General features: G+C 40.9%; 1 protein-coding gene across 1 annotated transcript; it reads right to left on the bottom strand.

The window, feature by feature from the left end:
• On the bottom strand, positions 1–25,376 carry SEC23IP (SEC23 interacting protein). Its single transcript, XM_013130432.3, has 19 exons — positions 25,197–25,376; positions 20,810–21,336; positions 20,138–20,333; positions 18,724–18,917; positions 18,300–18,389; positions 17,286–17,406; positions 16,879–16,968; positions 16,572–16,713; positions 15,141–15,349; positions 14,373–14,491; positions 13,612–13,779; positions 13,119–13,214; positions 12,361–12,567; positions 11,595–11,750; positions 10,765–10,867; positions 9,738–9,923; positions 8,057–8,219; positions 4,447–4,546; positions 1–1,342 (listed from the first exon to the last, which is right to left on the bottom strand). The coding sequence occupies exons 1-18, from the start codon at positions 25,339–25,341 to the stop codon at positions 4,465–4,467; spliced, it is 2,994 nt and encodes a 997-aa protein (XP_012985886.2). The 5' UTR covers positions 25,342–25,376; the 3' UTR covers positions 1–1,342; positions 4,447–4,464.
• Positions 25,377–25,474: the final 98 nt, after the last annotated feature.

Genomic DNA, 25,474 nt, shown 5'->3' with positions numbered 1-25,474 from the left:
TCCACCAGGAAATTGCAATTGTATATTAGAAACAAGAATTACAATTACAGTACTCAAACATCAGAATAGAGCCCAAAGAGGAGAAACATCTCCATCCTTGAGCATGGCCCTAAGCCACTCTTTCTCTGAGCAGGCAAGGTGGACTAAGTAACCTCTCCAGAGGTCCCTTCCAACCTATTTTTGGAGATGAAATACAAACCCTTATTATATATACACACACTGGAAATAAGGTATTTTTAATTATAACCAAAATATATAAACAATATGTGTATTTTACATATACAAAAAAAAAAACCAAACCCAAAGGCCTTTCAACATTCATTTACTGACATAATGAGGCAAATAGTCAGCAGCAAGGTTCAGTCACTAATATTAAGAAAAGCCACAGTTCACATGTCAGTTGAAGCCAGAGGAAAGCTACAGAAGCTCACTATTCAAGGGCTATCATACTACTCAACTCATCTCAACTTCATTACATGAGAACAGAGTCTGGATTGCAGATCTGGACTTACACCATTATCTAGTACCCATAAGCTTCAGATTATTCCATTTACATTAACTGTTTTGAGATATTAAACTGCAATGTCAAGGTGTTTTCGTTCTCATACCTGCAGCCTAGTTTCTCTAAGATTACTTTAACTACCAGATCAAAATGTTGTTTCAAATTGTTCTTTATTTCAGGAGATGTGAACACTGAACTGGCTGTAACAAGCTTCTAAGGTTTTCAAAGTCAAAGGTTCATTTTTGCTTAAAAAAAAAACCACAATAAAACTCTTAACAGAGGCTTATAAAGGTCTTTATAAAATAATCTCCATCACACAACAGTAAGAAATTATGGTTGTTAGTTTTTAGTAAATATGAACTATTTGGTGTAATCTGTATTAAAGATAGTTAGAGCTACAGTTCATTTCTAAAAGATGGATGAACAAATGTATCAAGAAAAGCAGATTTTTGCTGTTTCTCAACACGTCCTTTTTAATAAGGACATGCTGCCTTGGTAGGCAAAGCATGTTTGACAGCCAGCTGAGACAGGAGAGCTGAAGGAGAGGAGCAATGATCTGCATGCCAAAAGCAAACCCCCTCTTCGACAATCACTTTACACATGGCAACTGTACAATTAAACTGATTTCAGGTCAACATTGGGTGATTCCATTCGTCTCTTGAATGACAGTGCTGATCATCTCAAAATGTAAGTTTGCTTGAAGTGACACAAGAAGGTAGAATGTGAGCAAGTTCTGGACTGGCAAAAAAGAGTGATGCTTATGTAGTCATCTGTACCTATGAAAACACTAGGTGCTGTTCAAAGAATTTTTCACCAGGTCTCTCGGGGTAACAGGTATGGCTGTGCAGAGAAAACAGAACATGGGAAATATGAAATATATCAAGTTTTCTATTCCTGCAGTACTAATAACATTAAATATGCCAACATTCAATTTCAGGAAGACTCAATATAATAAGCTCTGCAACATACTTTTTATGGACACAAATTGGCAATCAGTTACAAACAGAAAGGAGCTCATAACTGCTCACAGGATGGCATCACCATACATTGTAATTACCTACTGGATTCTTTAATTTATGGTAAGAAACTATCCTACTCTAGAGATAGAAATAAAGATGTGACAGTTTATACATCCAAGCTTCAATATGCTGGTGCACTCTCCTCCCTCCCTGGAGCCCTCTTAAAAGGGCTGTAAAAATAAGAATAATAGAATGTATAGCAACTTGAACAAATATTCTTACCAAGACAGTGAAAGATACTGCCATCAATCTAAGCAAAAGATGCTAATGGTGGCCATGCTTTACTAAAGGACTACGTTCTCATTTGCAAAATCACTTAAAAACATCTGTGTTTTTAGCTTCTTTTCAACCAAAATAGATACAAAAAAAAACCAACTCCAATTTATGTGTTCAAGTTATCCCAAAGATTTCTCTGTATTGTTTATATGGAACCCTTTATTACTGGCTCACTAAGAACAGCTTTAAGATGACCTAGAAGAGCTGTATCAAGTCACTTATACAAAATAAAAGAACTCAGGAGGTTTTAATCCCATCGGTACTCTCTTATCAGTGACTAGAAGCAAACAGATAATAGTAGCTACTCACCAGCTTTAAATGCAATAAATTCTTCTCATGTGTAATTTTAGCCAAGATAGTTAGTGCTACTGACTCAATTTAGCTAAGAGTAAGTTACTAGTAGATGTCAAGAAAAACCTCCCAAGACAGAACACTATACAAACATGCTGTGCAACAGACTGCGTGCGGCAATGACCCTCTGCTTTCAAACTTCATCCTCCATATGATGAAGTACAGTGGCCACCTTCATTCCTCTTCTTCTCTTAAGAACACTGGTCAACTCCCTTTATTCTTCCAAAGGAAAAGAATCAGCTAACTCAAACCAGAGAGAAAACCAAACACACAGCTCCTTCCCTTAGCTTGACTCTGCTAAATTACCACAGTCCCAAAGAAGCTCATGGTGCTCTTGGACAGTGCAGACCCCTTTAAGATCAACTTTCCCAGGGAGAGGTAAGCAGGCTGTAGATTCTGCCTCTTCCACTCTGCTGACAGCAGGCACCATGAAATTAGGCTACACAGCAAGAGACAGCTCTGAACGTCAAAACAGGGATGTGCTCAGGTCTCATCATTCAAACCATGAAAAGTATGAATTTGGAGCCCAGAGCCACCTTTGGCATTCACTCTTTCCCTTGAGCAGCCAACAACAGAGAGAAGCTGTTTCTAAACGTAATCTACTTCTAGAGAGGTAAGTGGCTGTTGCTGTCCTAGGCATCACTCTATAATCCATTACCTTCAAACTACCACCCTTCACATTTGAAGGTCTTAAAGGAAAAAAGAAACCATGCCAGCCTTATCACAGGGGGACAATGTTTCATTTCCCTGCTGTAAGACTTACATGGCAATATTTGACATTTCTTCTTATGTAAAAAAGATCCCAGTCTTGTAGCGTGCAGCCTTCCCCAGATACCACCTGTCATTAAGCACGCTCCAGGGGGCCCTAAGTGCTCTCTCATTTAAGCCTCTGGGATCTGAATCCTAGTCTCAAATACTGTGCAATCAAGGAAGTGTCAAGAGAAGTTCTGAGCAACTCCATATGGTATTACAATCACAGAGACTTCCTTGACTGTTCTTTGTTGCATGACATCCTCCTAATCCTTCCTCTGACTGTGTGGTTCTCAATGAAAAATAGAATTATCTGAGCAACAAACACACTTTTAGCTCCACAGTGATAAACTGTCACTTCCCATGCCCCCCTCCACGAGACTGAAAGTTATCTCTGTAGCACTAAGCTTCGCATGCTTTCACCCTAAGCAGTCATCAATAAAAGCAGAGAAAAATATTCTGCAGCTATGACTTGAGACTCTGCACAAGGCACTGTGACAACTGTAACACCACTGGCAGAGCTGTGCAGCCAAACACTGCCTTATCCCTATTTTTTGGCCATGCTTTCAAAACTGCATTGGATCACCTATGACATTTCACTTTAAAAAGATGCTATCAACTGACTATCAGAGCATTCTCTCAAAAGACTACTAAAACTATGCTAGCATTGAAGGTATCTAGAACATTCCTCTGAAATGTCAAGTATTTCTCTTCATACTGGGTATTTGTGCACTTTGACATTATCAGTTCTGAAAAATGGAGAAATACATCAGAAACTATCTTGTTGTATAATTCCAAAAAGGCAAGATGCCTACTTCTTCCTCCATGCCTCTCAAAAGAGTATAGTCTTTTCTACAACACCCAGTGTGCAATCTGGTAGAGATCCTCAGTTAGGAAATACAGGTCTTAAAAATACCTACAAGCATATTTCAGATACTCAATTATATTGCAGCTTTCTTTTCAAAGTGAACCAACTTCCATGCTATATCATCTCATCTGTTCTACTGCAATTCTTAAGCTATACAAAGATAACAAAGTACTGGCATAGAGAGAGGTCTTATTCAGTAGTTTATCAATATTAATGTTTAACACCTTTTTGGGAGACAAACAGCTTGTTCCCTGGCATATGTGTGCACAAGCAGTCAAACCAATACAATACAGACATAACAGCAGAACACTGTTGGCATCCTTTAATTTACTTCACTGTAAATGGAGTTTCATCATGTCCAATATCATCAAGTTTTCCTATGCTTGAACATGGGGGGGAGAAACATGATAAAGAGAGGTCATATTTTTTGACATATTTGTACTGGCAATTATTCTCCTATACCAAAAACTCTAACATCAGACATCTTCTGGGAATGAAAGTGGGAAGAACATTAATACTTTTCTTGCATTTCAGTCTAGAAATTGTTTTTGGCATCAAAATGACACTTTTTGGCTGTCTGCTTTGTAATTTAAACTTCAGAGTAAAAAGGGGATGGTAAAGACACCCAAGTTGCAGCTGAGTTTGGTATGAGTATGTAAGTTATATTAGAACAAACTTACAATTCATGTTTCTATACATCAGTGCTGTGGCTGCTCAGGCTGGATATTCATAGTCCTGTATATTTCTTTGAGAAATAGCAAGGCAGTGTCTTCAGATCCCCTGTAAAGAAAAGAAGGAAAAAAGTATTGTTAGTACTGCCCATGTTTCACTTCTTGTAAACTACACTTCATCCCACTCCAGCTCTCTAAAATGTTTGTGCATCCTATTGCCCTGGTACTTATCTTTCAGGAACACGATTTCTATCAACTTCCTTCCAGCTCAATTCTTCATCACCTTTGCATTATTTCTGCTATCCTTTCTTAATGTATTTTCCCCCCTGCTCTGTCCTCCCTAACTTATCACGTTCCAACTCAAAATCCCCTTCTCTACTCACTTCTTTAATCTTACTCATTTGGCTTAAATTTTCTCAAATAATCTATTGTTTTTGGTCTGCAGCGAGCTCCTATATTTCACCATGAATACATTCTACTTGTCAAGGCTTTCTTCCTTTACTTGTGCTACCGCATCTATCAGCCCAATGTCAAAATTCACCTTTGCCACTTCTGTCAGCAATATTCTAATACTTCTCTCCCAACTGGCTGGTCCTTCCTTGTAAATAGCCTTCATCTCTTCCTTACCACTAAAAAGTAAGGAAGTTCTCAAATAATTTAAAGCTTCATATAATTCAAGTGCCATGCTTCCAAGTGGCTGTTTTCCATATTTTCAAAGTCAAAGCTTGTTGCTATCTGAATTTAAGGTGAACATCCACAGATTTATCTTATGCATCTATAAAATGTTATTCAAAACAATACTAATATAAAACAGAGACAACCCCTGTAAAAAATAACAAAGATAAACAGGCAAATGTTAACAAAGTTCCAAAGCTGAAGGTAAGGGCAGCTTCCTGGGATTTTAGAAGAAATTATATAGTGAAATAGCAAAGGTGATTTAGATGGTTGGTCAGAACTGTTACCCTCCAAATGTGAAGAACATCATTTGCAGAGCTCCAGCAAAGAGTTACATGGGTGAGCCAAGGAGCTACAGATATTATCCACAATTGAGCACAGAGATATAGTAACACAGTTCATGGTGGTCTCTGCTATTGAATGAGTAAACAAACAAGCAAGCAGAAGGATCAACACAGAATCTTTGTTCACATTTTGGTCATTAATCATTGTGCTTTATCTTCCTTACGTGAAAGACCAAAAAACAAACTACAAGTAGCAGGTTTGTAAATCCTAGGAAGGATCGGCTGCCGCCTTGTGGAAAAGAACTCCTTGCTCCTTCAACTCTACCCATGAAACAGCACTGCCACCACTGGGTCACAGACTAATCAGAAGAATGGCCAGAGCTCAATGCTCAGCCATGCCAGGGCACATCAGTACCGTAGCCCTGAAAACCACTCCTCCAGCTGCTACTGATCTTAACACCGTACAAGGGCAAGACTGATACTTTAATAGGATTCTTCAGGTAATACTTTCGATTCCTTATTTTAACCTCTGGAAAAATGCCTGCTTCTAAAAATTCTCAGCTATTGAAAATCAAAACCTTTAGAAGCAGCATAGAATATCACACATTTGGCACCTGCTAAACTCAAAACAAGAGACCAGCACTCCTCCCTCGCCAGCACCTTTCTGCACAGCTCAGCAACTGACACCAAGCTTGTCTGTTACATATAAAGATGTTGTCATGTTGTTAAAATGGGCAAATGCAACACAGCAATACTTACTGCTGTTCCTGTAATTAGAATTACATTTTTCTCCACTTGAGTGATAGAATCACAGAACAGGTTTTGAGCTGGAAGGTACCTTAAAGCTCATCCAGCTCCAACCCCTGCCACAGGCAGGGATCCCTTCCACTGGAGCAGCTGCTCCAAGCCCCTGTGTCCAACCTGGCCTTGAACACTGCCAGGGATGGGGCAGCCACAGCTTCTCTGGGCACCCTGTGCCAGCACTTCAGCATCCTCACAGGGAAGAGCTTCTGCCTAAGAGCTCAGCTCAGTCTCCCCTGTTCTGGCAGGTTCAAGCCATTCCCCTTGGCCTGGCCCTACAGGCCCTTGTCCCAAGCCCCTCTCCAGGTTTCCTGCAGCCCCTTTAGGCACTGGAGCTCCTCTCAGGTCTCCCCTTAAGGAGCCTCCTCTTCTCCAGGCTGACCCAGCCCAGCTCTCTCAGCCTGGCTTCTGAGCAGAGCTGTTCCAGCCCTCACAGCATCTCCATGGCCTCTCCTGGACTCACTCCAATAACTCCACATCCCTCTTGTGTTGCTGCCCCAGAGCTGGATGCAGGGCTGCAGGGAGAGTGCCATGAGAGTTGAGTGGAGAGGCAGAATCACCTCCCTCGACTTGCTGGTCACTATTCTTTTGATGCAGCTCAGGTTAAGGCTGGCTTTCATGTTCATTTGAAACACATAAGCACTTAAAAAATGTAAATCCAAATCCAGATAAGGCAATGGTGTACTACAGCTCTGACTACATGAGAATACCAAACTCTGCTTCTTGTTCTATAAGCACCTCTGTATACGAGCAACCACTGTATACAAGTGGTAAATTAGAACCACCCAAATTTACAGGAAGTTTCACTGTGTATTTTCTCTTTTATTTCTATTGTTAATATGTGATAGCAAAGCATCAGTTTTGAGCAATTTCATTCCAACACAAAGTAATAAAGTTTTACTACATGCTAATATAACAATTCATGAAGGAATTAATGCTCACAGAGCTCTCCTTGTTTTGGAAATGACTGTAGCTTAAGGTGTGTGTTTTGAGGCTCAGTGTGCAATGTCTTTACTGTGAAAAGGATGATCCATTTATTCAGTCTGTACTAAAGCAGAACTAGATTAGCTAAGAGTGACATCTAGGTGTGATGCCTTGAGGCTGGCACTGCTGCACAGTCACACATACCCTTTACCTTCATACCCAAATTGTCTCCATTTTATAACACTTGAGCATCTAGAGTGTAACAAATTTATAATCTGCCCAGGGAAGTGGGAGATTTCCCAGTGTTCGACACTGAACGTTTGGCTGGACATCTAGTCTAGGTCATGCCTGCTCAGTAAGGTTGGACTAGATGATCCTTAAGGTCCCTTCCAACTGGGCATTCTATGATTCTACAGAACTTCTCTTTAGGGTATGCCTGTGTAAGAAGACAACACCTTTCCTAACAAGAGGCTATTTCAGAGTTAAGTGATACAGACTCCTATCGAACTCTGCAGTCATCTTTTCCAAATGTTTAAATTCGAAGACCCAGAAAACTCAGGACTGAAGTCATATGCATACACATCAACCACTGGAACAACTCCTGTTCTAGTTGCTTTATAATTGGTTGGTCCTTCTACAACCCTTCCCAAATCAGCAGTAGCCTGAAAAATAGATCTGTGCATATAAATCTATGTTATTTTTGTCAAAACATGCTTGAAGTGAAACACTAGGGCATGATTTTTGACAGACGTCACCTGAACTTTCATCATAAACACCAAGAGAGGAAACATGATTGAAGCTACTATCAGACTGGTCACAGGTAAATAACAGACAATAGAAGAAGATAAATGGTAGGCATGTTATCACCAACATTTAAAGATAGACAGTTATCTCAGACAAGCAGTACTTATAGAATCACAAGTATTCCCTCTTACCAGTAGCATAAATGACTCTGGAAAGCAAAAAGGTATTCATTGAAGCTCTCTATTGGTTTTTCTTGTAGAACATAATCAATCCGACGCCCTCCATTTAGCATTCCAACCTTCACTTGATAATCTTCATCTTTTGGAGGGTCTGGACTTTCAGTGACCTTTCCAGCTGAAATTAGAGTTTAAGATTTAAACTCTTTTCAAGCATAGCCTGCTCAACTGTTATCAAGAAGCATCACCCATTTCCCCTACTTTGGTTTCCAAGTGCTTCCAATAAGACAATAATAATAGCCTTAACTGACAAGCACACCCCTGCATAACTGAGAAAGGTTACTGGAATTATGGGCTTACTTTCAGAAGAGTATAAACAGAGTGTATTTGAAGAATAGCTCACAAACTAGCAGCTGAGCAATTTTAAAACCAAACCCCAGTGCTAATACATAGCAGATCCAGTCATTCAACAAGTGAATAACCTGAAATAATACATTTTTACAATCCCCTTGCATAGAATCAATCGCAATTTAAACTAGAAGGAACGCTTTGGTTTTGCAAGTATAGACAAAGGCAGCATTATGAAACACCAACAGATAATTCACAACTGGGAAACCTGCCCTTGGTGTCATTAGGGGTAATATTTATATCCAACTTAAGTTTATTTTCTTCAACAGCATTTTTTTTCCTCTTCAAGTACACATTTAAATGCTTCTTAGCTCATTCCAAAACCTCAGCAGAATACTACTAAAGAGATTAAATCTCACAAATGCTTATTTAATTTGCCCTGAGAAGAAAGAAAACACAACTGATATAGAAACTTGCCCTTCCAGCAGAAAGTTGAAAGGTTATAGAAAATTAAGCCTAAAATATCCTTCAATAAAAACTGTTAACTTCTCCTTGCCTAACAGACAAAAAAAAATGCAGCAGTAGATCAGCCCATGGAGAACCCCGCATTGGAGCAGGGCATCCCTGCAGGAGGCTGTGACCCCATGGGAAGCCTGTGCTGCAGCAGGTTTGCTGGCAGGAGCTGTGACCCTGCAGGGGACCCACACTAGAGCAGTCTGCTCCTGAAGGACTGCACCCTGTAGGAGGGACCCACACTGGAGTAGCTCATGATGAACTGTAGCCCATGGGAAGGACTCACATTGGAGAAGTCCATGGAAGACTGTCTCCTGTGGGAGGGACCCCACACTGGAGCAGGGTAAGTGTGAGTAGTCCTCCCCTGAGAAGAAGGCAGTGGCAGAGACAACATGTGATGAACTGACCACAACCCCCATTCCCCATCCCCCTGCATGGGGAAGAGGAGGTAGAGAAAATTGGGAGTAAAGCCTGGGAAGAAGGAAAGTGTAGGGGAAGGTGATTTAAGTTTCAGCTTATTTCTTATTACCCTACTCTGATTTGACCGGTAATAAGTTTAACTAATTCAGCCCAAGTCAAGTCTGGTTTGCCCTTGACAGAAACTGGTGAGTGATCTCCCTGTTCTTATCTCAACCCATGAGATTTTCATTATATTTCCTCTCCCCTGTCCAGTTGAGGGCAGGGACAGAGCAGCTTTGGTGAGTATCTGTCACCTAGCACAGAGGCTTTCTGCATAGGGTCAGGTAAATCAATAGCAAGCCATCACTAGCATACTCAAGTTTCTTCTTATTTGATATTGACAAGTTAGAAGAAAAACCATGATGTGTCCACATACCTTCTACCACTTGTTTTTCTTCTTCCTCTTTAATTTGGTTAGCTACTTTCTCCAGCTCTTCTTGCAGTTGAGATGAAGACGTATGAGCACGTGCAAATTCATTCAGGGTCTGCCACGCACTCTTCAAAGAGCTAATAAAACCCTGTTTCAGATCAGATCCCATACGAGAGAGAGAATCTCTCAACTCTAAGGTGGGAAAAAAAGTCACATAGGAGAAAGATGTAAAATTATAAACTAAAACCAGAATAACAAAACCCTGCTTTTCCTAATAATTGTGACTTTTGTTGAGAAATAGGCTGCTATGTCATGAACATGTGTTTCTTGCTTCTCTATTCTACTCAAAAACAATTAAGTGAAATGCAATTAATGCACCACTGATTTCTCACTGAATGGGCCAATGAGTTAAAACCTACTAGCACAGGAAATAGTTCAACAGCCTCCAAATCCAGAAGGATCCACAAAAATAGCTTCACCAGCTAATCCCTGAACACCCCCACCCCTCACCCCACCCCCCAATCACTCCTAACATCCTACACTAAGAGTATAGAGAGTTTCAAACTCCAACAGAGCAGAAGAACCCACAAGAGCTGCCAAAGTCACTTGCAGTGGCAGTGATTTAGAGAAGCACTCCTAGACAACTCTAGCCTGTAATTCAGCTACAGCTCAGTAACTGTGTCACCAGTAACCAAGCTGCCATTCAATACTGGTGGGAAACTCTGAAGAAGCTCTTCACAGTAACTGGTTAGAACCGACTGGATCTGTTAGATCAGGGCTCACAACTGTTCCATTTTTAAAAGGAACTTTAGAAGCTCAAATCTGGAGGAATTACAATTCTTGCATCTGAATGCAACTGTGAATATCCAATTATCCAATTTATAGGGCTGGAAAAATTCCCCTCTGATATTTAGGGAAAACATAGAGGTAGATATCCAGGAACATTAATCAGTCCTTTGAAATTTTACAATATTCTAAAGCAAATGAGGAAATTAGGAATGAGATCCATATATGAAAGAAGTTTTCTTTTTACCCAGATGAAGTCTTTTTCTGCCTTTATGATGTGGAATGAGAACTGGTTTTAAATCCAGGTCTTCAATGATCATTGGTTCTAACCTGTAAGCCACTGGATCAAGCTGGGAAGAAACAACACATTGACATTTAGGTAGCTTAAAAATCGTTCTAACCATCACATTTTAGAAAAAAAAGAATAAAATCCTTATTTATGAATAGAGAAACATTCTGGAATTCTGTGCCATTTCAGTTTTACAGAAACTCAGTTCATGACTACTTGATCATAAGATTAAACAGGTTCTATTAATAAATTAAGACTTATTCTTCTACAGACAGAGATTCTAAAAAGGAAACAACAGTGAAAGACCCACAAGTTTTTCTTGCACTCTGGTGATTACTATCAACATGTCACTATTTAATTGTCAAAGAAGATGGGACAGAAGAGGGCAAATGTACTGTATTTACTGCAGAACATCTAAGGATTTCAATTTCCCAGAACCCAAACTGGAAACTTAGAAAAGTCCTGTAAACAGCTAAAACAGTTCATAAAAATCTACAAGAGGGGCTTGATATTAATAGGGAGAAGAAAAAAGTTGAACATGGCAAATATCAAGCCAATCCATACCTAAAGTGGTAGGTATGGAAACTATAGCCAGCTCACTTTGCAGTAAACACCACAGATATTTGGAATATACATTTCCTATGGGTCATTTCTTTTTAAAAGGGTGTTTTGGGAAATGTACATAGTGGAACAGGAGGTGTAATGCTCAGAGGTTAAAGCTTAAGTCTTCTGCATTGGTCTCATCTGCATCAAGCAAAAGCAAACCTCAAAAGTACTGCTTAACTCACCGGATGATAGATATTGAAGAATCCCTTGCAGGTTGGAAGCCTGTAGTTTTCATCAATCTTCTCCACACCCCTCACAGTAAGGAACACACCAATAGGAGAACCAAGAGCAAAGAAAATATCTGGTTCAAAGTCCAAAGGACTGTAAGCCACAGAAACCTACCAGACACAAATCAGATATATAATCTCTCAGGACTGCCAGGGAGTCAATATAATGCTTAGCTGGGAAGAAAGAACAAGCAGTGCACTAAACCAACCACATGCTCACAATAATTCCCATTAAGTTTCAGCTTCATTGCCCTCTTCCACACTAATACCATGGTACTAGTGAATACTGATACTCTAATATTAAATATTCTTAAAGAAAAACTTTTAAAACCCAGAAAAATTAAACATACGTTTAAAACAGGAGGTGTTTGAGGTTTGGGTTGTAAGTTAAGTTTGAAGTAAATCTTAAATGTAACAGTATAGATAGATCAGTTTAGGGTGACCATTCAATATCATGCCATTCAGACAGTTCTGCTTCTGGAACAGAACTGTATTTACAGCTCAACTCACTGCTGAAAATGAATTTTAGTGGCACCCTTGTTATAAGTTTTGCTTTCAGTAATCTAACCCACTTCTCCAGTCCTCCCACCAAAGGGTAAAGTTCTGTGTAAGTATAACTTTTGTACAAGGAAAGCAGCAGAGTTATCAACATTAAGAAAATGAAGCCCAGCAAAAGGACAGAATTGTTCCAAGCGAATCATTTTAATTCATGTAGTCTCACCTGGCCAGTTCCAACCTCAAAATACTCATAGTCAATGTTCATTGAAGAAACAGATGCACCAACTGGAAGCTTCCTCTTTGAATGCAGCTGACCTGACTCTGAAGAGGAGACAGAACTAACTGTCTCTTTTGCTTTCTGGGCATCTTCTTGAGTTTGGAGCGTGGCAGCCAGCACTGCTTTCTTTTCTGCTAGTGCCTTCTTTTGTTCCTTTGGAGAAAAGTTTCAAAAATCAGAGCAAAAAAAAAGTTTATTTCACAGTGGTCAAAAGTCAGGGCTGTTCAGCCTGGAGAAGAGAAGCTGCATAGAGACCTCATAAGAGTCTTCCAGTACCTGAAGGGGACCTACAAGGACACTGGCGAGGGGCTCTTCATCAGGGACTGTAGCTATAGGACAAGGGGCAATGGGTTTAAACTAAAACAGGAAAAGTTCAAGTTATATATATGGAAATTATTCTTCACTGTGAGGGTGGTGAGGCACTGGCACAGGTTGCCCAGAGAAGTGGTAAACACTCCATCCCTGGCAGTGTTCAAGCCCAGGTTGGACAGAGCCTTGGGTGACATGATCTAGTGTGAGGCATCCCTGCCCATGGCAGGGGGACTGGAACTGGATGAGCTTTAAGGTCATTTCCAACCCAAACCGTTCTGTGATTCAATGATTCTATAGTACCAAGTGTGTTAAAGAACAGATGTCACCTCACAGCAAGGAATTCAGTTACTTTTGCTTAACAATGTTTATTTCATCCTGAAAAGTGTGTTTACCTGCTTAGCTGCTCTGTCTTTTACAAAGTTAGCTATTTTCTTTCTTGGTCCAAGAGGTATCCCCATTTCCTTCAGGTCATCGATTGTACACATGAGCTAAAAAAACCCAAACCAAGCAAAATAAAATTAAAAAATAAAATCAAACACATATCAACACTTACTTTGTAACTTTTCTAGTATCATATATGATTTCTTATTGGCAATGACTTATGGATTAGAGAAGACATTTGATAAAGCTATAGTATTTACAAGAAAAGAGACCTGATACAAACTACCTTAACATGACTGGGGGGAATGGGAAGGGGGAGAGAGGGTGTATACCACATTAAGAAGGAGTCACATAGCAATTAGTCCTCATGTCATGCAATAATTCTCTTACCTTTGTAACTGCTTTCATGCATCATAGTACACTAAGCTCAAAGAAAAACAAAAACCCCCAAACAAACCCCTATACACTGGGCAATCCCCAAAAGTCAAGTGAGTATTACTGTACCAGAGACTCCATGTCAATTTTCTCATTTTCAAATGTGCTAGCATATTCTGACAAGCTAAGCAGTTCTAGAGTCTTCTGCAAAGTAGGAACATCATCATCTACTTCAGGCTCACAAAGGTCATCACCAGTAGTAATAGAGGAGCCCAAGGAACTGGTATCTTCAGTGATCTTAAAACAGCACAGAAACAGAATCACATCATTTAACAGTGAAAAAACAAATGTACACCAAGATAAACAGTTTAATTCCTTTATCTTAAAAACTTTATTATATAAGCTTTATAAATTTATGTCCATTTTCACTAAAGCAGGATACAGATTCTCCACTAATAATAGATTGGCAAGATACACACTTAGTAACTTTTAAGAGGCAAAAGGTTTCTTGAGCTTTCCAACACTCAAAATATTCCTTTTCATCATCAAACAACTGGTCACTGTTTCTAGTATGAACATGGATAGGTTGTTTCCCCTTTTACTCATCTCCCCTACAATTCTGATACTGTTAAGACCAAGTTGTATCTCCATAAGGGTCAAAGTTGATGTTCTCATCAAATCCCATTAGGGCCTTCTTCAAACTTGAAGGAGATGCCAATAGTTTGTCCTGAGGATTGACAATATTTACAGAACTGCACATTTCCATTCACATGCTAAAAAGTACTATCAGAACTACAACTGTGTTTCAACTAATAAATTCTTAGAACTCTAGAAAGTTGCTGAAAAATATGAGAACCATTTGCCTCGAAAGACTAACATATAGACATTACCTGTTTATCATGACCAGCCACATCCTTTCCAGTCCCATTAACATCAGAGAATGGTCCAGTGTTTACTGATGATGCCAAGTCCTTCTGATGAGACAGTATGTCGAACAGAATTAAGGAACCTGGAAACAGGAATTAAAGTTGCTTTGAGAAAAAGGTCAGATTTTCTTATCACTAAATCACAAGCAAAATTTATATGCAATAGCAACATATAGATTGATTGTATTCCAAACTAAAATACCTAAATATTAATTTGGACATGTTCATTCTCAGTGAGAAACAAACCTTTTTTCCCTCCTCATTTATGCTTCATATAGTTACCATTATCAAACTTACTTTCCGTAACTTAGACTGCTTCCCAAATTGAATGACAAATTCCAGCCCCAACCAGTATGCCACATGTCATAACACTTAATCTATGTTAAAAAAAATAATAATCATCTTACATTTACTAAGTGAGGGTTTTGAGATACAGAAGTTACCCACCTACCATGACACCAAGTAACCTGTCAACTTTTAAACACAAAACAGACACTAAGTCTTCATGTAGGAAGCTAAAGGGGAATGGGAAATGCATGTATACATGAAGTACCTAACCTTCTCTCAAAGCTTAATGAACTTGGGTATTGAGAGGTATTTGACTTTAATCAGCAGTGCTCTGAAAGACAGCCACCCCCAACAGCTAATTTTAGCCTTATGCTTAATTAAGGCTTCATTTCCCTTAGTGTAGGGATGCTGGTTTTATCCCAGATCAGTTCCTAAGAGAATTACCTAAACTGTGCCCAGCCACAGAGACTCCTCCTTTGAAGTCTGGGTTACGACTCATGAAAAGTGCATACAAACGATTCATTTCCAGCCCCACTTTGTCCACAATGGTCTGGCAGTAGGTGGGGCTATTGTAAAACAGGACGTCGAGCAGGGTTTCGTTGGTGAAGTGCCGCAAGCGTCCAATGCTAGGCAAAGTGATCTTCTTTATGTTCCTAGTGACACAAAATTATTAGAAACATGAATGCCCTTAAAGAAATGCAGATATAAACTTTGTTAACTTTGGAAATGACAGGTAGTGGAACTGCAATATAAATAGTACAGATATGGGAACTACAGACATTAAATAAAGCATATCATTGCATCCCCATACATTGGAGCTATCTGCTGATTATATGTATTTGAGAAAGATACAGCTCCCTTTTTGCCCTCCAGGCTGAAGGGATGCCTGAAATAATCTCTCCTCTGTTCCAACACTGCTCTTATCTAGAAGCAGGAAGTTTTGTGACCATTGGTCAAAGTGGATGAAAAAAAGAACTTGCATATAAAAACTGAAGGTGAAATTGAAGAAAAAGGCAACATAATCCTCATCACCAGGCATCACATCTGCTTGCCTTGAGGTAAGACAGCTGGAATTGGTAGAGAACTCAGACTGCTTAGGTAGCATTGCCTGGCTTGGTTCATAGAATAAAGATCCTTCCTCATGACAATTCAGAGTTTAAATGCAAAAAAAAGACTAAGCTTCTAGAAAAGCAGTATGACTTGACTGAGCTACAACAGCCTGGAGAACATCAGTGTGCGCTCTAAGCGGTACAGGTTGCTACCCTCACAATTTCTACTTCCCTATCTTTGAGCAAGAGAAAACAGTTTGAAATGTCAAGCAACAACAAAGCGACAGGTTCCAAGAAGTGCTTTTAAAATAAATCTTAAAATATTGCAACACTCCTACCCAATATAGATATTTTTTTTAATTTTACTTTGAAATGAAGTAAAATCATCTTAACTTCAGATCCACTGCCTAATCCTAATTCAGGTACTACTATAGGACTGTACAGAGGGCTCAATGCCTTCCTCAGGAAGAGGACACTAACATCTCATCTGCTCAGGTCAGACTCAATCAGACTGCAGGAAGATACAGGAGAGAAAGTTCTTCACTCCAAATTGTACATAGCTGTGTTGGACAACACATCTTTATGCTCAGCACCTCATACTTACTGTCACTACCTCTACACACTCATCATGTTATCAATGCATTAGCCACTTCCATGAAAATGTAGTGCTGAAAGACTGTGTGTGTATATGCATTAAGTCACACAGTGGCATGAAAATTAACAAGAGAAAATACTCCACATGCCTTTTCAGCTTTCCCTATACACCTCATCAAAAAGATAAAGATGCAGCTTCTACAAAGTTCTCAACATTAAGCAATGTACTCACCTGTCTACACCTGTTGCATCTCCGTGCAGAGAACTATGCCAGTGAACTGGGAGGAATTCCACCCTGCTCACTTTGTGTTCCTCTAAAGCCTTCTTAAAGTGAGTCTGTAACAGCTTCAGAGAAACAGTCCTAAAATCATCAACTGTAGAGAAGAAGAGTAATGAAAATCCAATAGTACCAGTACTCAAATAACACATAAATATAAATATTCTCTTTTGGTTTTCCTCAAAGACATGCTTATATGAATACAAGAGACCCACATAAACAGTTAAGAATACAACTGCTCATTAAACAACCAAGAACTTACCACATTCAACAATACTTCTAAACCTCAAGTCGCATACAGGACCTATGCCATGAACCATAAATACCAAATGGTCAATCTGGGACATTTCTCCTGTAGAAAAAGGAAAGAAAAAAAAAATCAGCAGTGTGTACTGCAGTGGTGAAGTTTACAGTCCAGCAACTTTAAGATATACTTGATTTCTAAAGCTTCTCATACAATATGGTTCAGGACATAACATAGCCCACAGGACTTCTCTGATTAAAAAACCCAGGTAACTTCTTTCAGGCAGCTTAGATTGAGGAATAACTTTAATCTTTAGATTCTAAGTATGCATTGCGACTCCACCCACTATTGTCCTTTGTGCACTACCTTTGCACAGAACCAAACTAACTGCTCAAGCTGCAGGCCCATGGAGAGTAATTACATACCATCAGGAATTTCATCATGGTCATCATCAATCCCACGCTTTACTATCCTTGGTCTTGCCTGATCACCATCTTGAGAGGTACCCCATTCATCTGGTGTGGCAGGTTGGAACTGGACTATGACCTGAAAAAACATATTGTCCAATTATAAACACAAAGAAACCTTATGATCCATATTGTTCATCTGAAAGCACTGCATGGATTGACACACTTTTTGCTTGATTGCTTTACCTTACACCTGAGATTCAAATACTTTGTTTGCATGCAGAAAACAGCATTAGCAAACCCTAAGGCTATGCCCCATGGCAATGACAGCTTCACTGCCACTAGTGAGATAAGACTTACACTGACTCAGTATAGTCTGAGCTCATAAATATGACGCCAAGTGGTTTCAGCACTCCTTTTCTGGATTTTTACTAGACAGAACTCCTCAACCAGCATTATTAACTGCCTAAACAATGAGCAACCATGATAAAAAAAATCCAAGGGACAGAATGGATTCATTATTACTGCATCTGTGATAAGTGAACAGTTAACAGCATTGGTCAATAAGGCTGAAGTCCAAGTTTTAAACCCATGAGACTGATGGCAAAGTATTTAGAATAACTTTTAAAACTTTATTTGCTGACTTTCCAAACTAATACCTTGTTGTTAGATTAATGCTCTTCTCCACATGAAAGCTCTTAGTCTAAATTACCTTCCATTTGATACAGACTCTCTGAGGTTAAACCAATTCAAATTGCCTCCCATTTGCTGCCAGTTGATTTTTAGTTGAAACATTTACTGTGCAAACCTTTACTCCTCTTAGGTTTCAAAAGCATCGTCTTTTAATAACCTACAGCACACTGAAACAAGCAGGAGTTCAGTGTTCTATAAACTTCATCATCTTTAATGCACGCATACACAAACCAATCAACAAGTATGTTTCAAGCAAGACTGCATTCAATTTATGCTGCCATCCATCTGCTCATTCACCCCTAATGAATCCTGTGAGAATCAATTGCCAAAATCCATTACCTTGGGATTATGCATAACAATTGTCTCCCCACTTGTGAATTCAAGTTGCCAATGCCATTGATTTGTAGTGACAGCTTTTTTATACTCTGCCTGAAACAGCAAACAAGTTACACAAAGTCAGTATGCTTTCTCAGACAAACTATTTTTTGGTCTTGTGCATCATCTGTGATATTAAGTTTATAATTGCCGTCGCTTTGTTCATACCAAAGTGTCACATGAAGTCCTACACAAGTTGATTTTAGATCTCAGCAGTGTATGAGCAACATGGCCTTCTAGCCACTGCCCTGTGCGGGATTTCCTTACTTATATTCCAGGAAGTGCATTCTGGAAGTCATTTTAATGAAACACAAGGAGGTATTTCTGAAGTCATAAATATGAAGAACTATCAAGTACTTAGTGAGATTTATGTAAAGGTAACACTAACCTCTAGCTTGTCACTAAAATCCTCAGTGTAAGGAATAAACCGGCTGTCCTTTTCTCCCTTATAAAACCACATGCAGCGTCTCACTTCAGAAGGCTCTTCATCCCAGTAGACAGCTTTCCTCATCCTGTCGTACAAGTACACATCATAGCGTCCCCCATCAGTGCTCAGAACCACACTCTCAGGATCAGGCTGGACTATAACACAAAAGTCACACTCTGTTACAATACAGTATTAGGCCATTAAGACAGATAATTACACCATGGAAGAGAAGCTCCATAATATCAGGCAACTGCCAACCTCATGAAGTTTAACCATGACAAGTGCAAGGTCCTACACCTGGGTTGGAGCAATCCCAGGCACAGCTACAGCTTGGGCAAAAAGGAAATTCAGAGCACCCCTGCAGAGGACTTGGAGGTGTTGGTTGATGACAAAATGAACATGAGCCGGCTCACAGCCCAGAAAGCCAACCGTATCCTGGGCTGCATCAAGAGGAGCGTGACCAGCAGGTCAAAGGAGGTGATCCTGCCCCTCTACTCTGCTCTTGTGAGACCTCACTTGGAGCATTGTGTTCAGTTCTGGTGTCCTCAACATAAAAAGGACACGGAACTGTTGGAACAAGTCCAGAGGAGGCCACGAGGATGATCAGGGGACTGAAGCACCTCTCATATGAAGACAGGCTGAGAAAGTTGGGGCTGTTCAGCCTGGAGAAGAGAAGGCTGCGTGGAGACCTCAGAGCAGCCTTCCAGTACCTGAAGGGGCCTACAGGGATGCTGAAGAGGGACTATTCATTAGAGACTGTAGTGACAGGACAAGGGGTAACGGGTTGAAACTTAAACAGCAGAGGTTTAGACTGGATCTAAGGAAGAAATTCTTTACTGTGAGGGTGGTGAGGCACTGGAATGGGTTGCCCAGGGAGGTGGTAAATGCTCCATCCCTGGTGGTGTTTGAGGCCAGGTTGGATGAAGCCTTGGGTGACATGGTTTAGTGTGAGGTGTCCCTGCCTGTGGCAGGGGGGTTGGAACTAGATGATCTTAAGGTCCTTTCCAACCCTAACTATTCTATGATTCTATGTTGCTTCTAAAACACTTGCATGTCTTCTGTACACAGCAAAAAGTTTTGAACAACTCCCAGATACAAATTCTTATACCAGAGCTGACAGTTTAACAAAGCAAACCAAGCCAAATAACAAAGGAGTTCTACATGAAAATGAGATCTCCACTAAGCATAGAACATCTTAACAAAATGCCAGCATCAAGCAACACATAATGTAAATGAAATAAATTAAGTGGCCCAAAATACATCTTCAAGACATGTATCAGCATTACTTATTATTGCCATATCATACTCTCATATATGGCATTACTCTAATATCTTCTTTCTAGTCCTGTTCACCTTTGAGTGAGACACAACTTACCGGAGTTATAGACTTCTTCTAGTTTTGCAGAATCCAGCAAGCTGAATGGCATCCACACCTGCTTGTCCTCCACTTCCTTACAGTAGAACCAGTGGGGCTGAACTGGCTCATATCGGTTCTGCCGCAAAACAGGAGGTGCCTGCACCAGTGAACCTGAAGGCCTGGGAGCTGAGAACTCTGACTGAGATTCTGGAAACTGAAAATACACATGGACTTATCACCTTAAGCTCACAGTTTTTACAGAACTGATCTACACTTTGCTCTAGATAACACAACCATTCTTTCTTTCTTTTTTCTTCTTCAATATCATTACCAGAATGAACGGAGAACCAATTTTTAGCTCATATCTTGCAAATGGCTCAATTTGACCTGATCTACACCAGAGGCACAAAGCAGCCGCACAGCTGAAACAGCAGCAAACCCAGTAATAGGCAGAAAAGAGCAACAGAACTTCATCACCTGGCTTTGCTCACCCAGCTACAGCCTCAGGGTATGCTCACTTCAAAGATCAGAGTTTTCCTAAAGCAGCTAGCTCTAGCAAAAAGATTTTGCTATCAGAAATGGTTCAATGGGAGGAGAAAAATCTTCAGAAAACAAAATGTACAATTCAAAGAGGAAAGTGACTTGAATTGGTTTGTTCCAGTAGCAGGCCATCAGGAATGATTTCTGTACCTGTGTCAATGACCCTGGAGGTGTCTGATACATCTGGACAGGTGGCACAGAGCACGGAGGTTGAACAGGATGACTCTGTTGCAGCTGTGGTGGAGTCAGGTATGGGTTAGCTCTGCTGCTAAGGCTGGTGTGCCGGTAAGGGTTATACCCCTGCTGAGATGTTCCCTGGGGAAGAGTAGATGCACTTGCAGGTGGAGGACAGCTTGGATGCGGAGTCTGATATGCTGTGATTCCCACCTGGGAAGTAGGTGGTGCACTGTAAGAGGATTGTGACTGTGGAATATGTGGTGAAAAGGCATTTTGCCCATCCTGTGATCCAGAAACAAGTGGAAATGAAGTTGAAGGCCTGGAGAAGGCTGGTGCTCCAACAGGTGGTGCAACAGTTGTTAAGGGGGGCTGCCCAATACTTCCAAATGGATCACTGCTACTAGGTACTTGAGAGAAATAGTTGAAAGTCTGTGGTGGATTGGGGCTGGCAGAAGTCTGACCCAAGAAGCTGTCCTCTTCACCAACATCTGCAGAATCGTCTGCAAAAACACAAAGATAACTACAGCTATAATGGGAGGTTCAAAGCAGCTAGTGCATGTAGTCAAAATGTTCTGTAATTATCAGCTATTACCAAAACTCTGTTGGTCCCCATAAAGTCAAAAGAATTACAAAGCTTACATGTACTTGACAACTAAATACCTCATAAAATGAAACAAAACATACCAAGTCTTCAAGAACATTTAAAATGGACCATAACAGTCACTCCGTGAACCCAGATAAAGTAACAAAAGTTAAAAATCTGGAATAAGAGACCAGAGTATGACTGAAGACAGGACCTTCCCAAGCCAACTTGGCAAGGATCCCTGCTTCCAGGGCACTAAAATCCCTCCAATTTCCCTATGCCTACCAAATAAATGCAAGAGCAGCCTTGGTTCATTTCCTTTCACCATGAAAATAGTTACTAAGCGTAAGAGTTTAGACTCTTAATCCCTAGACTTCCAAGATCAAACTCAAAAGCAGATCTTAAATACATGCCCAAATATGCCAAACCTATTGGTTAACAAATCCATCCTGGCCTGCTCCTTCAGGCAAGATCCCTCACAAGGTTTCTCATTCAACTTGCAAGGCGGCCATAACCCATCATTCCAAGTTATTGATGAGCACAACTGACTCCAGTTCTCTCTGAAACTCCTACTCTAGACTGGCACAGAAAATAAGTCCCCATTCTGCATAAGTGCAAGAGACGGCTTAAAAAGGTGCAAGGCCACAACTACCATTTCATACTGAGAATATATACAAACCAGGCCCTGGTCAATCCTGATTTTCTGCTTTGTAGTAACCTGGGAACAAGCGGGGGAAAAAAAAAGTGGTTTGACATTATCATAGGTCTCACAGTAACCTCAGTTAACCCTGTGAAGGCTGAGCATCACTGCCTGCCTGCTGAAGGAACAGCACCGTGCAAGCACCAGTGGAATCTGCAGAAGTCATAAGTGTGGTGTTAACTGCTCTGATAATCAGATAATCCCCAGGCTGTCGGGAAGAAACCACAGAGCTATCATTGATTCCCTACTATTCATCCCCTGCCAAAGACAGGGGCCAAGCACCTCTGAAGCTACAAGAAGCCAGTAACAAATGTCATTATCCTCAGCCAACAGAACTGTAACAGAGCATCAAGGGAGCACAGGGGAATCCACATAGAAGTCTCCCTAGGAAGCTGCTTTTCTAATTAATTAATAATGAAAGCAGAATGAGTAAAAAGGACTATTTTAATCATCTTTTACTTAAAGTCTTTCCAGACTGGAAATTTGAGTCATCAGCTGAATTTACCAACTTCTCTTACTCTCACCTATAACATTTTATCCCACTTTGAGGAACAAAACCCAAAATCTACATGTGTGAGCCATCACGTGGAGCACAATAAAATTATTTATAAGCAAAGAACATTACAAAGCCAGGCCTATGGATTATCTCCCAACTACAAGGCAGAAAAGCCATTTATACTAAATAAAAGGTGCTAAACAATAAAATTCTTCTTTCTTTCATACCGCAAAAACACTGTAGAATAGAGAGAAGCACACTGCATGCCACACTCTCATAGAATCATGGAATCAACTCAGTTGGAAAAGACCTTTAAGATCATCAAGTCCAACTGTTACTCCAGCACTGCCAAGGCCACCCCTAACCCATGTCACTGAGGGCCTCATCTACACGGTGTGTGAACACTTGAAATGTCAGTTCTCAGCTTTCGAAAATAACTGCAGAATAGGCAATTCACCATCTCAGATCACAATAAACACATAGCAATGTGCTTAAGAGTTCAAGGCCTTTACTAAGTGCCTATTCACAAAACACCTACTGTTTTCCAATTTCAAGTAGGTTTCAGAGATTTAGTCTAACTGTACCTTTCTTTGGCAAAAGTTCTGCAAACACCAGAAGTCTATGTATATACACGTACAAACACCCCATACACAGTTTTTCAATTCATTACCTTCATGCTTTGCCTTTCTCTAATTTTGCAAAGTCTGTGTTGGAACATAAACCCAGACTGGCAGAAAAACAAGCACTTCATATACATTTAAAAATATCCTATGAGTATACAGCTTAGACATAGAAAGGCAGTATTCTTCCCATACATAAAACAGTCTTTCTTCAAAAGTGACTGTGACAACCTCCTGTATATCCCTCCTTATATAAGGTTGAACCTTGTCATTCATAGATTGTCACCTGACAACGATAAGTGACATCGGCCCACTTCCTCATTGGGAATACTCCTATCTGCAGTCAGTATATAGCTTCCTTTACCCACACCTGAGACAGGGAATGTATTTTCCATTGTCACAGAAACACAGAATGGTTTGGGTTGAAAGGGACCTTAAAGCTCACCCAGTTCCAAGTCCCTCTGCACAGGCAGGGACACTTTCCACTGGAGCAGCTTGCTCCAAGCCCCTGTGTCCAACCTGGCCTCGAGCACTGCCTTTGATGGGGCAGCCACAGCTTCTCTGGGCACCCTGTGTCAATGCTTCAGCACCCTCACAGGGAAGAATTCAAACTGCAAAGCATGAACACCCTTGGAAATGTAAGGTGTTCAAGATGCAAACTGTTCTACACAGCCAGATCGCTGGTGCGTGCAGTGGGCCACAGAAATAGAGCATTTAACAGGACATGGGCCTTACTCAGATAGACAAGGAATGCGACATAACCCCCGGCACTGAAATTCACCCCAGCTGCAAATCCATGAATCTTCATCTAGTCACATTTCAAGTGAGATGGAGAGTATATGATACACAGCATTAATGAAATTCCATTGGATCTTCTTCCTGGGTACCTTCTAAGTCTTCAGGAAATTGCAACAAGGCAGTCACCCCTGCAAAGCCACTGGCCAGACAGGCACCTCAACATTACTTTTGTTTCTAAAAGAGAAACAATGTATATGTGCAGGAAAAAAAAAGTACAAGGATTGCACAATGGAAGTGGTAACATATCACCTACCAAACACCTCAAGTATTGTAATGTTTTCCTTCATTCCACCCCAAAAATGTAGCTTATCAAAAAAAGTGTTTCAAAGCCACACCTGGCAAACATTTTATTATATCTACATAGATGTACCTCATTGCTTTTCATCTGCTAATGCCTATTATAACTAAGATACAACAGTGCTGAAATAATGACTTGGATTTTGGACTCAACACATACCGATGCAGCAAAATTTAGCTTATCTGACTTCCAGATGCATTTTTAACATTTAAGGTTTTAACCTCAAACTGAATGAATTTCCAGAAGTCTTCTCCTTCCTGAAACTATTTGAGCATCATGTTTTTAGCCTGAAAACCACTAAGGATTTAGAAGGAAAGAATACTAAAGCCACGCTTAAATTAGCAAGGGAACTTAAGGTGCCTCCTTAACTCACTAATTCCACACAGGGAAAGGGACAACATGGAAGAGGAGCTTAAAACACCGAAACCATTAAGTACACCCCTGAGTTCTGTCAGCTTTTAACAGCAGAAACACACATACTGATCAATGAACTGAAAACATGATAACCTCCCGCTATCCTTATACACGGAGCTAGAAACCAAGCACACAGCCATGACTTACGCCCAGGAAAGCGGGACGCGCACATCTCGGGTAGCTTATCCTCCCTGAAGCATTAACGCCCGGCGGTGACAACCAGCTCCGGGAGCCCCTCGGGGAGCACATGAAGGTCTAACCGACACGCAGCGGGCCCACACACCGGGCAGGCCCGCACCCGCTCCGGGCAGGCCCCAGCTCGGCTCCTCAGAGCTCCACCGACCCTTCAAGCCCGTTATCCAGCCGCACCCAGGGCTCCGCCCGGGGCCCGCGCGACCCCTCCGTGCCCCTCCACTTTCTCTCACAAGAACCCCTCAGCACCCTCCCTTACCGGCTGCCAGGAGAGCGGAGTCCGGCGGTATCACCGGAGCCTGGCTGACCGGGATGAAGGGCACGGTGAAGTTGAACTCGGTAGCGGAGGAAGAGAAGAGCAAGTTGGTGGTAGCACCGGTAACACCCGGCTTCGCCGCCGCCATGGCTGCCCTGGGCCACGTCCCTTCCCTCACGACATCCCCACCCTTTCCGCCCTCATCGCTTTGCCCGCTTTCAAGATGGCGGAGGCGGCGCCTCGCCCTCACGGCCTGTCCGCGCACGGGTGAGGAGGAGAAG

The sequence above is a fragment of the Melopsittacus undulatus genome, chromosome 4, assembly GCF_012275295.1.
Source record: "Melopsittacus undulatus isolate bMelUnd1 chromosome 4, bMelUnd1.mat.Z, whole genome shotgun sequence".
NCBI classification, from domain to species: Eukaryota; Metazoa; Chordata; class Aves; order Psittaciformes; family Psittaculidae; genus Melopsittacus; species Melopsittacus undulatus.
The sequence above is the reverse complement of the archived record's forward strand: the minus strand, read 5'-3'. Positions and strand labels throughout refer to the sequence as shown.